General features: G+C 46.7%; 1 protein-coding gene across 2 annotated transcripts in view; it reads right to left on the minus strand.

Annotated features, from left to right (window-relative positions):
* The window catches only part of HIRA (histone cell cycle regulator), an 84,290-nt gene that overhangs the window by 64,450 nt on the left and 2,893 nt on the right, over window positions 1-16,947 (minus strand). For both annotated transcript variants that reach the window (XM_081037871.1, XM_081037873.1), the window contains exon 2: window positions 431-493. In XM_081037871.1, the coding sequence (XP_080893997.1) occupies window positions 431-493 (63 nt within the window). The remainder of the gene's footprint in view (window positions 1-430; window positions 494-16,947) is intronic.

The raw sequence follows: 16,947 nt of genomic DNA on the forward strand, positions 1-16,947 counted from the left end.
TTTTCAAATGGTGCACAGATCTGTACTTGCCCTCTAACCCAGGTGAATTCCTTTGAGCCCAGAAAAATGGGTCTAATAACTACATGACTGACTCCATAGGTTAACCATCTCCTTCCCTCTTTCAGTTGAGAAAATGCTGCCTTTGTCCAGGGGACCGCCTGCCACTCTCCGTGCTCAATAAGCTTGAGCTTGGGTATGCAAATTGATTTTAATATTAACCCAAAAACTGGACTTAAAATGGTAAACCTGCTAGTAACACATGTATACGAGAGACAAAAAGGGATTTTAATATGGCCTGTTCAGACTTAAACTGAGTTGCATCCATACTGAAAAAGAGCAAGTATTCTCTCTACAGCTCAATGCACAAGCAGGAGAAGCCGAGCAAGGTGACAGGGCTGTGAGCATTCCTTCTGGTACCCAATGAACATACCTTGTCCTCCAGTTGCGAACTTGGTCCCGTCAGGGTGAATATCAACTGAAAAAATCGGCTTGCCTGGAAACAAGGAAAGAAAACACACAACATCTGCCTTGGCTTTTATTCACTGAAGAAGAACAACAGACTTAAACTTAAAATACTGGTTATTCAAGTGACATCCCTAATCACTGATCCTAGGAAAAAATAATACGCTACCAATAAATTACCTGTGAGTAAGGGTGGAGTGATCTAACGTTTAAAGTTTAAACTGTTGGAAGACTCTCCAAGCGACATTAAATAACTGAAAAGTCTAAAAATGGGACAAAGCATTCCGTCACTAAAATGACTGAGCCCACAAACCACCTGGGTATTCACAGAGCAGTCCCCTGGACAAGAGTCCAGCACCTCCTGGGGATGCATGTTTGTGAGGGCTGTGAGCTCTTCATGGCAACAGCTCTGAGTCCAGGGCTTGCAGCTCCAGCCACCTCCCCACCCCACGGACCCACACTTGGCCGGCAGCCTGGCTATGAGGAACATGCCCTGGCTTTTCTTCCTGGCTCTCGGGGAGATGGGTAGGGCCAGTGGCTGGCTGCAACACACTGCTTCCCTCATCACACCTTTGCTTCCAGAAGTCCCCCACATGTTTGTCCTACATCAAAGTCCAGCGAGAATCAGCCTTTTCGACATTTCCTTTTGCGGACCCTCCTCCTCCATATGTGCCCGATGTTCCACTGGATATTCGGTCCCTCCAGGGGAAAAGGCTGTGGCTACTAGCTCTTGGCGTCCCCACAGGGCCTAGTAGAGGCCCCAGCCCACACCAGGAGCCCACGAAGCTGGATGGCTAGCAGGGTGGACCAGACTGGCACAGGCACCATAAGCACTCAAAATCCAGCGCCCTGTGGAAGCAATCCTGGGGCCTGTGCCAGGGGCACTTGTCCAGCTCACGTCAACTGCTCTCGAGTTTCTCCCATCCTCAGCTTCTAACATGGGCCTGGTGAATGGCAGCTCAGTAAGACTTGTTCAGTGACAAATTAGATGCATGACAATGAACTGAGCATCAGCAATTGCTGATACAGACAAGGGGCTGTTGCCAAGTAGTCTCTTAGTCAAGGATGTTCTGTCTCTGTCACCCAAGGAGAGGTGGCACAGATACGAGACTTACAAGCTCTAGAATCATATGGCAGCAAGTGCGGGCAAGGCAAGGTGGGGGGTGGGAGGGGCAGTGGCTGCCTAAGAGCTGAAAGTCCTGCCAGGGCTCCTATCCAAGTGTGGAAAATCAAAAGCTGGTACCCAAAAGGCAATGGCCAGAATGGGCCTCAGGTGACACCCAGCTCCCCTCACCTTCTTCTGGAGAGCCACAGCCTTACAGTCAAATGAAGCATGAGCTGCCACAAGACAAGGGGAAACATGGCCCCCCTTATTGTCCATTACATGGTAATGGGGGGAACAGCTGTGCAAGGCCCCTAGTGAGCAGGTATCCAAATGTGAACAAATGTCTCAGGGAGCAAATAGAAACCTTGGAAAGTATGGAACTCACACCACAGGTTATTTCATCTCCAGTACTGGCTGAATTCCAGAACAACAAAGGCCACCACAGCAGACCACCATCATGCTGGCAGCTCCAGCCGGGTATCTGCACCCCAGTCACCTCAGGCCCACACCCAGGAGACAGAGTTCTATGTGACAGGTCAAGTTCAGTCAAGGAGCTGTTGACTGCCTTCCTGGAGCCCTGTAGGGTGCTCAAAGCTGTCCCAGACGCCAGGAAGTTCTGGTCTGCTCAGAGCTTTCATTCCAGGGGCTGTAAGAGAAGCCTCGACACAGCTCGGCACTCCACAGAGCTCTGAAGGAGCCAGAGCCAGCACGGAACCGGACTCAGAGGCCTGAGGAGAAAGCCCGCAAGGTCTTCTTCTCCAATGGCTCGGACAGGGCAGACCCTAGTCACTGTCATCTTAACCTTCAAGAGGAATCCAGAAAACTACACTGAGTGGGCTACAGGAAGGCAGGTGCTGAGAACACAGGTGAGAAGGGCTGGAAGTACTCAAACTGGTGCTGCCCTGCCTGTGCACTTGGGTCTATGATGGACGCCCAATCCTCCCTGGGCCTGGTGGCTGCCATGTGTGACAGGCTAGAGTCCCACATGCTACTGCTGAATGTGCCACCCTTTCCCACAGGCTGAGGGCCTGGGAGGGAGCAGTTGCGAAAAGGTGGGTTTCTTGCCCATCTGGCCGTGAGAAGTGCCTCACAGGAAAGCCTCGAGAAACAAGAAAGGACCACTGGGGCTGTGGGCCCAGCCTCCAGCTGTGCAAATGCCACTGCTCCATTGGCTGTCAGAAATGGTGAGACCATGGCACTTAGTGCTAAGGCCGACGCTTGGAGTCCTGCCAGACAGCACAGGACAGTGACCAGTTAGCACATCAGGAATATTGCGAAATTCAGACGAGTAGATATCTCCTGTATGATGAGGACAGCGGTGGGGGAGCCATGGCCCCATCAAGGCTGTCATCTCCACGTGGGGCCTCCAGGGCAAGCTCAGCAGGCCAGCCCCAAGTGCTAGCCAGCCGCTCCCTCCAGGAGAGCCGGAGCCATGCTGGGGTACGTCCTATGGAGCCCTGCTTTCCCAGGCCGACTTCTCCTCCCCAGCATCTGCCATGGCTCTCAAACCCTGCAGGCAGCACAGCCTGGGTATTCTCTAAACCTCACATGGCCCCGAGATGAGTACTTCGACAGCCTCATTTTACCACAAAGAGGAAACTGAGGCACACAGAGAATTTAGGAAAAGTTGCCAGAGGCCACACTGCTGCCTGGTAGAGTCCAGGTACCTGGCTCCAGAGCCCTACGCGTTAAATACTGTGGTGAGTTGCCCCTCCAGGCTAAGCTGGGAGGGGTGTGCCTGCAGCTGCTCTGAGGGTCAGGATGACACTGCCCGGAGAGAATTGACGCAAAGCCCACAGGTGGAAGGCACGTAAGGGAGCAAGAGCCAGAGAGGGTGCAAGTGCGCACATGTGCGCTGCGTCCTGCTGACCTGGTTTGGCCCTGGGACTTGCTATGCTGAGCACGGCCCTGAGCACCTCAGTCCCACGGGCCTCCCGTGTGCTTCCCTCCTCTTGAATTTGGGCTGGCCCTGCGACCCGTTCTAACGCAATGTGACAGGAGCGATACTGCTCCAGTTTCAGACTGAAGCCTGAAAAAGGTCCAGCAGTTCAACATGGGCCTCTGGAGAAAGCCAGTTGCCATGTAACAAGTCCAACTACCCTGTGACCACCATGCTGCAAGGACGCCCAAGCTGGCCCCCTGGAAAGGATCAAAATACCGGGATAACAGTGAGAATCAAGGCCCTGACAAGGACCCAAGGTAAGCTGTTCTAGCCCCAAGCTGCTCAAGCCATCCCAGCAGATTCCGTGTGGAAATGAGATGAGCGGTCCCCACTGAGCCCTGCCAAGTAGCAGAATCACAAACAAATAATAAAACAGTTGTTGTTTTAAGCCAGCAAGTTTTGGCGTAGCTTGTTATAAGAGATAACCCAAAATGCCAATTCATTCACTCTTCTGCTTAAACCAACCTGAGCTGGGCATTTGTCATTTTAACCCAAAACGTTCTAGCTGACTCAGCATCAGTCTTGAAAAGGCCATGAAGAAGGAGTATTCACCCAGCCCTCGGAGTGCGTTTCATTTCGGTTCCGTAAGTCTGTGAGACATTGTATTACATGTCCCCTCGAGAAGCACGTCAAAATCACTTACCTGCAAGTCACAGGCCAGCCTGACTCCCCAAGAGCACACACAGCCACGCCAGGCAGGGCAGAGGGGCTCAACTGCACAGGTACCAACTGAAGCCCAAGTCTTTGCCACCACACCCACCCACAGCAGCCATGGGACATTTTCTCATTCATCCACCTTTGTGGATGTCTCCTGGGAGCCTGCTATTGGGCTAAGCAGTGAGAAAGTAAAGCTAGAAGGCTCAGCCCTGCCCTCAGGAAGCTCCAGAATGCAGACAGGCATATGAACCTCACTGGTGTGTGGGGAAGGTTATCTGCACAGGTAGAAAACCACCTAACGCAGCCTGCAGCTTCCTGCAGAGGAGAAGTCAGCCAGAAAGGTGGGGGAGGAGAATTTCAGGCAGAGGGGACAAGACATGGACTCAAGAATAAGCCCAGAATGCTGCTGTAGGGTAGGGCGAAGGTAGAGAGTGGGGCGAGGGAAGGCTTAAGAAATGGGCAGGGCCGCGCAAGGCACCACTAGGCAGTGCAGCCCTTCCCCTTCAGCTACCTCCAAAGCAGGGCCATGCCAAGGCCAGATTCCCGTTGTGACTCTACACAGCGCTGTGGAGCATGGGCTCTAGCTGCTAAGACTGGAAGGGAATCGTTAAGCTGAAGGGGGCCTCCAGGCTCCAGGGGAAGGCAGAGATGAGGGTCGGAACAGGCCTGGGTTTTAGCATTAAACGCTGCTTGGTTGTTGAATCCTCAGCCCTGCTGCTCACCAGCTACACAGCCTTGAGTAAATTACTGAATCTCTCTCAACCCCCGTTTCCTAATCTGTAAAACGGGAGGATACATTCGCCTCGCTGAGCACCTTACGAGACAGACTAAGACGCTGTGTCACACAGCTTCTAAGATGGATCCATTTCACACGTGAACATTTCTGAGATCAGGATACACCTTGGTAAAAGATGTGACAAGTGTAACTGCCACCGTGTAACTGTCACAGTGATGTGCCATAGATTAGACGACATCTGGTGGTGGACCCACACAAAGCCACCAGCACGGTGGCTGGGCCCTACCTCCTTACAGCACTCGACCTTTCAGTCCCAAGGAGAACAGTGGCTCACATGCCCTCACTGGGAACAGACCTCTTTTTCTAAAGGGCTCTCTGAGATGGAGCTGAGGAAAAAGGTCTTATGGCTTGGCTAATTACAGAACTTTTCCTGTGGCACAGCATAATGACAAAGAGGAGCTCCCAACAGCCTCCAGCGTGTGGCCTTTCTTTGTATAGAGACACAGACAAAAGATAAACTGACACTCCCTGTCCCCTAGAGTCACCAAGCAATGTCATATCCTCTGCAAGGCCAGCACACTATCCCTGCACACCCACCACAGCCCATTCTCAAGGCTCTACCTCCAGGTCACCTTCCTGGACCCGTCCTTAGTCTACACATAGTACCCCACTGTCACTCTCTCTACATCTGTCACTTCTCTCCACAGAGCCACAATAGCTGGCCACTGTCTCCTGTTAGGGGCTTGCTGGTCTGACTACAGCACGAATGCTCTCCATCTGGCAGGAATAGAGTAAGTTATGGAAGCTGGGTTTTGATTGGGAGTGGTCAGGCAGAATCCTCCTCCCTCACATCAGGGAAAGACTCCCGGAGGTCCAAATGTGGAATTTAAACTGGGAGCAGAGAGCGCAGGCCAGAGAGAAGCAGGGAGGGTACAAGCAAGAGTAGCCGGCCCTCTCAATGGCCTGAGGACTTTGGTTTGGGCCTTTACACTCAATAGCTCACTGGGCAGATCTGACTCGAACATCAGTGAGCACATCCCGCTGGAACAGAAGCTTGGGGAAGTTGAGGCCTTCGCCACTGCATGTTGCTCCTGGGACATTTCTTCTGGGCAGCCCAATAATACCTGGTATTGACAAAATTCTGGTAAATTTGTAATTAAAAATGAAACATGGGAAAATGTTTGAAATATTTATTAAGTGGAAAAAAAAGGCATAAAACAATGTTAAAGTATAAAGTGGTCCAAAAGACATGATCTTTTATGTAGAAAACCCTAAAAATCCCACAGAATAAACAAATTTAGTAAAGTTGAAGGATAGATAAGCAACAAACATCAACTGCTTTTCTATGTTAACAGCGAATAATCCAAAAATTTCAGAAAACAATTCCATTTAAAATAGAACTAAAAAGAAAAATTACTTAGAAATAAACTGAACCAAGGAGGCCAAAGACTTCTACACTGAAAACTGAAAACACTGCTGAAATAAATTAAAGACACGAATAAGTGGAGAGATCCTGTGTTCATGAATTGCAACACTTAATATAGTTATGATGTTACTAATATCCAAAGCTCTACAAATTTAATACAATCCCTATCAAAATTGCAATGCTATTTATTGCAGAAATAGAAAAACCCACCCTAAAATTCATATGGAATCCAAAGGGACCCTAAATAGCCAAAATAATATTGAAAAATAACAAAATTAGGAGCCTCACACTTCCTGATTTCAAAATTTCCTACAAAGCTACGGTAATCAAGTGTGTTACTGTGCTCACTTCGGCAGCACACATACAAAAAACAGTGTGCTGCTATCATGAAGACAGACATGCAGACCAATTCAAAAGAATACAGGGCCCAGAAATAAACCCTTGCATATGTGATCAAGTGACTATCGACAAGGGTAACAAGAACATTCAATGGGAAAGGGACTGTTTCTTCAACAAATGGTGCTGGGAAAACAATATCCACTTGCAAACAAATAGAGAGGGATCCTTACCTAACACCATGTACAAAAATTAACTCAAAATGGATCAAAGACCCAAATGAAAAACCTAACACTACAAAACTCTTAGAAGAAAACACAGGAAAAGCTTCACGACACTGGATTAGGCAATGATTCTTTGGATATGATAAAAAAAAAAAAAAAAGCACAGGCTTTAAGAGAAAACAATGGACAAACTAGACTTCTTAAAAATTAAAAACTTTTGTCCAGTGAAGGATACTAAAACAGAAAAGGCAATCCACAGAATGGGAGAAAATATTTGCAAATCACATTATCTGATAATAGATTAATATGTCGACAATATATACAGAACTCCTAAAACTCAAAAAATCCAATTAAAAAATGAGCCAAGGATTTGAATAGACATTTCTCTAAAGAAGATATAAATGGCCAACAACATATGAAAAGATGCTCAACATCATTAACTATCAAGGAAACGCAAATCAAAACCGGAATGAGATACCACCTCACACCCATTAGGATGGGTACTATCAAAACAAAACAAAACAAAACAAAACAAACAAACAAACAAAAAACAAGTACTGGTTGGGATGTAGAGAAATTGGAATTCTTGTCCATTGCTAGTGGGCATGTTAAATGGTGCAGCCACTACAGAAAACAGTATGGTGGGTCCTCAAAAAATTAAGAATACAATTATCCAGCAATTCTACTTCTGGGTATATATCCAGAAAGAATTGAAAGCAGGGTCTCGAAGAGATATTTGTACACGCATGTTCATAGCAACATTATTATCAATAACTAAGTGTTGGAAGCAACCCAAGTGTCCACTGATGGATGAATGGATGAGCAAGCTGTGTTATATCTATGCAATGTAATATTATTCAACCTTAAAAAGGAAAATAAATTCTGACACATGCCCTAATATGGGTGAACCAGATTTTATGCCAAGCCAGTCACCAAAGCACAAAATACTGTATGATTCCACTTATATAAGGTCCCTAGAGCAGTAAAATTCATACAGGCAGAAAGTAGAATGGTGGTCGCCAGCGGTCGGGGGAATGGGGATATGGGGAGTTGTTGCTTAATGGTTATAGTTTCAGTTTTGCAAGATGAAAAAGTTCTAGAGACATGTTGCACAACAACGTGAATATACGTAGTACTGAATTATACACTTGAAAAATGGTTAAGTTGGTAAATTTTATGTATTGTGTACTTTACAACTGCAAAAAATGCTAATCAAAACCAAACCAAACCAAATTAAAAATATATCTGTAAGGCAGAGGGCATGAAAGGGAGGTGGGTGTGGTTATAACAGGTGTTGGAACTGCTCAGTGCCTTGACTGCGGTGGTGGGTACACAAACTTACACGGGTAGAAAACTGCATAGAAATACCTTCCACACACAAATGAGGACAAATAAAAGTGGGGAAATCTGTGTAAGATATGTGAATTGTGTCAATGTCAATGTGATATTATAGTTCGTTTTTTTTTAAAGGGTCTGAAGGGGATTAACATGAGGCAAGCTTCTTTTTTTTTTTTTTATTTAAAGATTTTATTGGGGAGGGGAACAGGACTTTATTAGGGAACAGTGTGTACTTCCAGGATTTTTTTCCAAGTCAAGTTGTTGTCCTTTCAATCTTAGTTGTGGAGGGTGCCGTTCAGCTTCAAGTTGTTGTCTTTTCAATCTTAGTTGTGGAGGGCACAGCTCAGCTTCAGGTCCAGTTGCCATTTTCTAGTTGCAGGGGTTGCAGCCCACCATCCCTCGCGGGAGTTGAACCAGGAGTTGTGGTTGAGAGGACGTGCTCCAACCAACTGAGCCATCTGGGAGTTCAGCGGCAGTTCAGCTCAAGGTGCCGTGTTCAATCTTAGTTGCAGGGGGCGGAGCCCACCATCCCTTGCAGGACTCGAGGATTGAACTGGCAACCTTGCGGTTGAGAGCCCACTGGCCCATGTGGGAATCGATCCGGCAGCCTTCGGAGTTAGGAGCATGGAGCTCTAACTACCTGAGTCACCGGGCCGGCCCTATATTATAGTTTTGCAAAATGTTACCACCGGGCGAAAATGGGCAAAACGTACAAAGGATCTCTCCAGCTCTCATTATTTCATATAACTGCATACAAATCTACAATTATCTCAATAAAAAACACACATATACATACGATCTATTTTTTAAAAAACTATGTACGTATCTGTATATAATAACATAAAGGTAATAAAAGTAAATAGCAAAACACCAGTGGTTGTCATCATAATTGTTTTCTTTGCAGGTGTAATGTGCATACTCGACAACCAGCACTCTCTCCGGAGACTCTCTTGCACCTGAGCACTCGAATGTGCAGGCCACGCCTCCATCCTACTGCCTACCAGGTATCTCATCCTTAACTCCTCTACAGCAGAACTCCTGATCTTCATGCCCTGCCTGCTCTGCCAGCCCATCACAGGGAAGACCATGGGTTGGACAGAAGAAGCCGACAGGCCGGGCACAACAGCCACTCCACCCAAGACTTTTTCTGGCCTCATCTCTGGGTCCCCTTCCCCGCAAGCACTGGTCCAGTGCCCTGGCCTCCCTCTGCCTAGAATGCACCAGGAGCACTCCCACCCAGTCACTGCACTGGCTCTTTCCTCAGCCTGAAGCTCTTCTCCCAGGTATACAGACCATGCTTCTTCCTTGCCTCTTTCTAGTCTTTGCCCAATGTCGCCCTCTCACTGAGGCCTACCCTAACCATCATACTTTAAAGTATTATTTCCCCAACCTGGCACAACCAGTCCCTTTAATATTGACCTATTTTTTCTTAGCAATTTCTTACATATCATACAATTTCCTTTACTGTATATCTGTCCACCTTGACCACCAGAATGGAAACAAAATATTTGTCTATTTTAGTCATAGAGTCATTCCCAGCTATGGCTTGGCACACAGTAGGCACTCAATAAATACCTGCTGTTATTAATGGCTGCAGAAAGCCCACGGCAGAGGCCCAAAATTCAAACATACTTTCACAGTCACTAGCATCCCTGAGGTGAGGACACAGATGTCACCAACCACCTCACAGAGCCATCTGTGCTATTACCTCTACTGCTTTCAACCACAAAAACTTCTCCAGCCTTAAGTAAGCAATACCACACCAACATCTAATAGGTGTCAGTTGGCTGAGAGATTCAAAACCACACAGGAAGGAAGCTGTAGCAATCATGCAACTGTTTCCCCACGCCCCTCCCACCACACACACACTCAAAGAGAAGAAAGTGACAGGTATATCATTCATAGACCTGAATCACTTCTGCAGCATTTGCCAACACATAATCAAGAAAGTTTGGGAGGCAATCACTATCTGTTTCTTCATACTCTTCTCCTCTAATTTTAAAGAACATAAATATTCCTTAAAAGTTATCTGCAAAATGGATTTCTAGAAATATAATCAATCGTCTGTTCCATCCAGTTCCATTAGAAAATTAAGAGCAGGTAAGAACAGCATTCCCGTGTGTGTGTGTGGGGGGGGGGGATCTGTTAGCTTAACAATAACCACAGTTAAGAAATAACACTATAGTTAATAATACTGTGTTGCATATTTGAAAGTTGCTTAGAGAGTAAACCTTAAACATTCTCATTGTGAGAAAAAAAGTTCTGTAACTATGTTTGGTGATGGATGTTAACTAGACACTGTGGTGATCATTTTACAATATATACAAATATTGAATCATTGTGTTATACACCTGAAACTAATATAATGTTGTATTTCAACAATACATCAATTTAAAAAAAAAGAAAACGAAAATAAACTAAGATAGTAAATGGAAAATGTACAGCAACATCTTAGCTATTCCAGTTACATGTGCTACACAATAAAAACATTGGGTTTGCTATGGTATCAGGGATTGGGCTAAGGTCTTGAAAAGTTCAGATGCTTTTATAATGTGGTATATACACTAAATAAAATGTGCTTTTCAAAAAAGCACCAAGTCACCCAGCTATTTTTTTCCAAATGATCTGAAACACAAGTTTGAACAATGTGTTTTCCTGTTAGCATTGTCTAATTTTTCTTAAATTGAATAGGTACTACTTTTATAAGAAAAATTATTTTACATTTTATAAATTAAAAATATCAAATCACAAAATGCTCCATTATCCATATCCATACAAACACCATAAGAAGTATCCTAGTATAACTATATATGGCAATTGTCACTAGCCAAAAATAAAGGTGTTTGTCCTGTTCCAGAATAGCTCTAGAATGGAGCTCTAGTGTTTTCATCGGGAGAAGGCAGAGAAGCCCGTCCTCAAACAGGTGCTTGGGGGCCAGTCCTGTGTGGTGGCCTGCCTTGGCCCACCCGTCTAATTGAATCCAGGCTCTCATCTGCCCCTTTCAGTCTTACTGAGCTCAGTGGACAGCAACTCTGCCTTTTGCATGGAAGTTACCCTTCAGTCCTCCCTTATCTCACATACACATTCTACCCTGGCAATTCTCTTATCAAAACTTTCTGAGGAGGTGCAAATATTCCGTACCTTAAGTGGGGAATAAGTTACGAAGTATATTTGTCAAAATTCATCAAATTGTAAACTTTAGGCCTGCATTTCACTATGTAAGCTGTACCTAAAAAGTAAAGTATGTGTGTGTACTTCTCTCTCTCTCAGAATCCAACTGTTTCTCACTAGCACCATCACCGCCCTGGTACAAACATGGTTACTCCCGCCTGGATCACCTCTAACGGGTCTGCCTTGGCGCCACCCCAGCCTAGTCCCCAGGCAGAGCAGGAAGCTCTCTAACACCCAAGTCAGACCATGTATCGCTCTGCTCCCCCCACACTGAGAACCAAAGCCTCCTCACAGCCCCCCAGGCCCTCCCCATCAGTCCACCGTTCTCCCTGCAGCCTCGCCTCATGGTGCTCTTGCCCTCATGCTGCTCCAGGCTGACTCCAATCACAAGACATCCTTGCTACTCCTTACACCTGCCAGGCCAGCTCTTGCTGTTCTCTCTGCCTGGAATGCTCCTCCCTCAGATGGCAGCCTTTCTCACCTCCATCAGGTCTGTGTAGGTAGATGCCATGGTACTCTGTCCAGGTCCCCTCCCTCCAGGATTGAAGCACACTCCCCCAGCTATGGGCGTGCTGGCAACCTGTGAAATCTCCCAGCTGAGTCCTTCTCCAGTGGGACCTGCCTCAGAACTGTTTTGACCAAGGTCAGTCCCTCTTCCCAGGACAGCCTGTGACTAATAATTGTGGACATGGCAGCATAAAGACCTGGGCCCCTCACCCCAATTCAACACAACTCTGAAGGGCTATCCTAGCTCGAGAGCCCCCCATAGGGTTGGCTGCAGCTTTTGTTGCACTTGCACAGCTTAACTTCTCCCTGACCAGTCTGGCTTCCCTCACTCCCTTGCAGGTGGGGATAACAAAAGCACTCCCCCAATAATCCTCCTATATGCACAACTCTCCAGCTCAGAGTAGGCTTCCTTGGATAATAAGTTCTTTGCTCACACATTACCTTCTCACTCAGGCTTTCCCAGAGCACCCTATTTAAAATCCCCCCCCAGCACTCCCCATCCCTGCTGTTCCTCCCCATACACACTAGTCTAGCACTCTAGGCAACTGCTCGTGTTTATGATGTCTGCTGTCCCTCCAGTGAGTTCCCCTCCCATGTCTCCTTTTCTGCTTGTACAGAAGCCCCAGCAGACACTCCTCCCAGTCTCACTGCCTAGAATGCATCACATGCTGCTTGCTCTTCAACAGATCCCAGCATGCTGCTGGTTCATAACACTGAGCCCCAGGACACAACTGGCACTCGTTACTGGCTGAATGGATGAATTTATTGAGTGCCTCTCTGTGTGGCCCCTTCTGCTGGAGGACGCAACCGACTAGGAGTCTGCTCCTACAAAAGTCTACTCCTGGCCCTCAAATGAGGCTGCTCCCTCTTCTGTCTACCCCTCACAACAGCAGCTCTGGCCAGGAGAGCTTCCCTGTGAGCTGGCCTGTCCTACGTTGGTTAATATGTCAAGGCAGGGATTTCTTTTAAAAGCAACAAATTTTGAATGGGTTTTCTTTTTGCCAGTGATGGTCTAAACTATTTGCTATCTGTTCTGTTTCATCTACTCCCCCACTTCCTAAAATGTAAAGCTCTAAGACACAATTCTATAAAGAGGCTTCTTGGGTAAGCACTTGGGAAGAATGCTTTCCCTCATCACTGGAATCCCTGGGATCCTGGCAATTGCGCATGAGCAAAGACAGAGCCTCTGCCCTTTGAGAGCTTACTTTCAGTGGGAAGGACTCCAGCAGAACCCCAATTTGAGTCAGGTATCTACCCCTCCCCTACATAAGCCAGCAGGCAATGGTGACTGGTATAAGAAGGCACGTGTCCTAGCTGGCCCAGTCAGGCCCATGGGGAAGACTCAAACTCCAGGGCTGGAGCCCAGGCCCCTCACTCCTCCGCCCGGAAAGCATTCTGTTGATAGCCCATGATAGCCCATGACCAAACTAAATGTCAGAGAAGGCTTGCCAAGTACACCTCAAGGGGAATCTGCCAGCTGAGAAGCCCCAAGACCCTCTGAGTGCTACAGCAGCAGCCATTGGACAATATCCCAGCATAAGGGGATTCCTGGTACAGCTGTACCAGGTTTCTGAAAGCTGGTTTCTGAAAGCTCTTTCCAGGGAGGAAAAAGGTGCTCAAGCTCTTCAGGACAAAGGTGCCCAGCATGGAGACCAACTTGGTAATTGGAAAGGGTAAGCTTGGGGTGGCCATTAGCCCAGTGTGTTAGAAAGAGTAAGCCTGGGCTCTGGCTGCAGTCTGGGTGTCATCCCCTTTACGTCCACTATAATCCTGGGGTTGTCACCTCATCGCACTCAGACTCAGTTTCCATCTGCTAATTGCACGGCTAGGGATGTTTTCTTTCTGCTGCAAGTCACAGGGCATTTCAAGGGTAATCTACTAACTTCAAGAGTAATCTATACACAACAGGTCCTGCGATGGGTCAGCTTCAGGGCGCATTAATTTAGCAGCTTAAGGAGCCACATCCTTCCATCTCCCCCTCCTGTCATCCTCCGTGTGAGCTCTGTCCTCGCGGTCACAGGCTGGCTGCCACATCCAGCAGGAGAAAGGCCTCTCACGCATCTCTTCTTCCCAATTCCGTAGAAGCCTCACGCACACATCCCCTCCCAGGCTTACTGGCTACAATGGCATTCAATGGCTGTTCCCCAACAAATCCCTGGTACTCACCCCACACCAGCTTAGGGCTATCGAGACTTGCCCCTGGCAGGGGGAATGGGGATGGTAGAAGAGGGTAAAGGAGGTCAAATATATCTGGTGATAGGAGAACTGACCCCAAGTAGTAAACACACAATGTAATATATAAATGATAAATTATAGAATTATACACTTGAAACGTATGCAATTTTACTAACCATTGTCACCCCAATAAATTCAATTTAAAAAAAAAAGGCTTGCTCCTTGCAGCTTGGCCTGCAGAAGAGGGCAGACATCTGAAAAAAATTGGGATTCTGCTGGAAAGGAACAGGAGGCAGGGAACCCACAGTATCTGTGACACCCCATTCTGCTCTTTAATAATGTGGACATTGCTGATGACCCCCTCACCTCTCCGGGTGCTGCTCTCGCTTCCTTGGCAGGATGATAAAACATGCTTGCACCAATTTTTGGTCACCGAAAGTAAGCCCTCGAAGGATAGCCTAACAACCTCTTGAGGAAAGGAGGGGTCAAGGCACACAGAGCCCCCTCTCCCTGATCACTGACAGAACCCAAGATCAGTGCAATGGCAACAGGTTCCCTCCGGGGCCAAAGCCAGAGGCTGCCCAGCGGTAAAAGTATGATTGTGCTCATGAAAGGAAAACATCTTTTCAGCCACTTCTTAAATAAAAACAAATGTTCAAGAAAACCCCATTTCCTAGCCCTTATTCTTTCTCTAGCACACAAAGAAATAAACTCAGAGTGATACAAATCTACACTCACCTGCCTCTGCCCTGCTTTCAGTGCCTAGCCACACCTACTTACACCCACCACCAGGGACCCCTTGTCGCCTTCATCCTCTCTCACCAAGACCCAGGGAACTGCCTCTTCAGTCCTCCAGGGCCTTCTGGAGATATAGGAAGGATGTCAATTACATCCAGCCTCCTCAGAAACCAGTGTGCCCCTCCCCTAACTCCCTCGTCTAAACTTCTAGCAAGGTGCTCAAGGCTTTATTCCTTCACCTGCTCAGTCATGCCCTAACATGCTCTGTCAATCCTCCCTGGGCCTTTGCTCCTGATAACAATCCCCCTGTGGTCAAGGCTCAGCCCAAGGGCACACCCTCTGCCAGGCCACCCACCCTGGGGCCATGGCAGCCCACTCTGTGTAGCTCTGGTTTCTCAGGTCCCGCTCTCCCACTGACTTCAGTTTTCCACACACAGGGATAGCCTTATGTACCTCTGATCCCCACAGAACTTCTCTCCGGAAGGGTTCAATGTTTGGTGCACAAATCAGTGAAAAATCTACATGTGTATTATCCAAGGCAAAATCCCACCCATTTTATTCTGAATCCTCTTGAGATGTATTCTGGTTATTTTCTTAAATAGACCTACTGTCTTCAGGCCTAAATCAGTGAAATACCAGTGGAAAAGCTCACATTTCCTGAGCCTTCACAGGTAGCACGCAAGGCAGGTGTTATTGGCTTTGTTTAACAGATCAGGAAAAGAGATGAAAAGAACCTTCCACGACACATATTTGGTGAGCAGCAGAGCATGGAGACTCAAGAACAGAACTGACTCCGAAATAAAAGGCAAAATTTTATTTCCTCAAGAAGCTTACAATCTAATTGGAATGATGAAACAAACACATGAAAAGGCAAGTAACAATAAAGATGCTCTTATCTAGAACAGGTTTCTCAACCTCGGCACTACTGACATTTTGGGCCAGAAGATTCTTTGTTGTGGGGTACGTGACATATGCTGTAGGGTGTCCAGCAGCAGTCCTGTCCTCTGCCCACTAGATACCAGTAGCTCCCACCCGCCTCAGTGGTAAAAACCAAAAATGTCTCCAGATATTGGTCTGTTTGAAAATCCCTGATCTAGAGCAACTACAAAGTTTACCGTAACAGCCACCGTGATCATAAAGTATCACCATTAGGATCCCTCCCAGCCAATTCTCAGAGACAGGTCTGCAGTGCCCCTCCAGCAGCTGCTCAGGGCCTTTCCACACCCAATCCTGACTTCATTTTCATACCATCCTGCCCGCATTTCCCCTTCAATCTGACTTATTTATTTTCACCTAGATGTAGTATATGTCTCAGTAGGATGTCTTAAAATCCTTCCTGGAGCAAGACAGGGTAGGGGGGAACAATAACGCAATCACAGGACAGGAGAGAGAACACACACCATAAAGCAACGTGATTAACTGACAAATTATCCCATTATGGAAAATTTGCCAAACACCTTTTTACAACACTGCCATCCAAGTGTGAGCCAGAGGCCAAAGGCAGATGAGAATTCTTTCAGTCCTGCTCCTTCTGGTTAGAATGGGCTTCACTGAGAAGCTGAGCATGAACACTGTCAGCCCAGTTGTGAGAATTCCAGAAACAACTCTTAAGAACAAAGGCCCGGGATGGGAAGACCATGCATAAATCTCAATAAAATTTTCTAAACATACAAGCATAAATTAATGTTTTTCCACAACCAAGAACCCAATTGCTTTCACTTTCTAACCAATATATGGTCATAACCTAACTTAGACATGAACCTTCTTTTCACCAAGCCTAAAATACAACAAAAAATATAAGGTGTATCTAAGAATACAGAGTAAAACGTGTGTGTGAATAGGGCCTGGCACATAACTTCTATATAAGTTATAAATATTTATTATATCCCTTAATTTAAAACAGTCTTTTATATTTGGGTACAGGGTGTAATGATAGGGGTCTTTATATTTATTCGACTTTACCAAGGCCCAAAAGTGGAGTCACAAGCCCAAGAATTTATAGCTAAAAAATGACAGCACCTTGATCCCAGTGTGATTTCTGTAACATGACAATGTCAAGATCTGTTAACTTACTGATCATCATAGAGCAGTGATTCTAAACTGGGGGTGATTCTGGCCACCAGGGGACCT

The sequence above is a fragment of the Rhinolophus hipposideros genome (assembly GCF_964194185.1).
Source record: "Rhinolophus hipposideros genome assembly, chromosome: 24".
Taxonomy (NCBI): Eukaryota; Metazoa; Chordata; class Mammalia; order Chiroptera; family Rhinolophidae; genus Rhinolophus; species Rhinolophus hipposideros.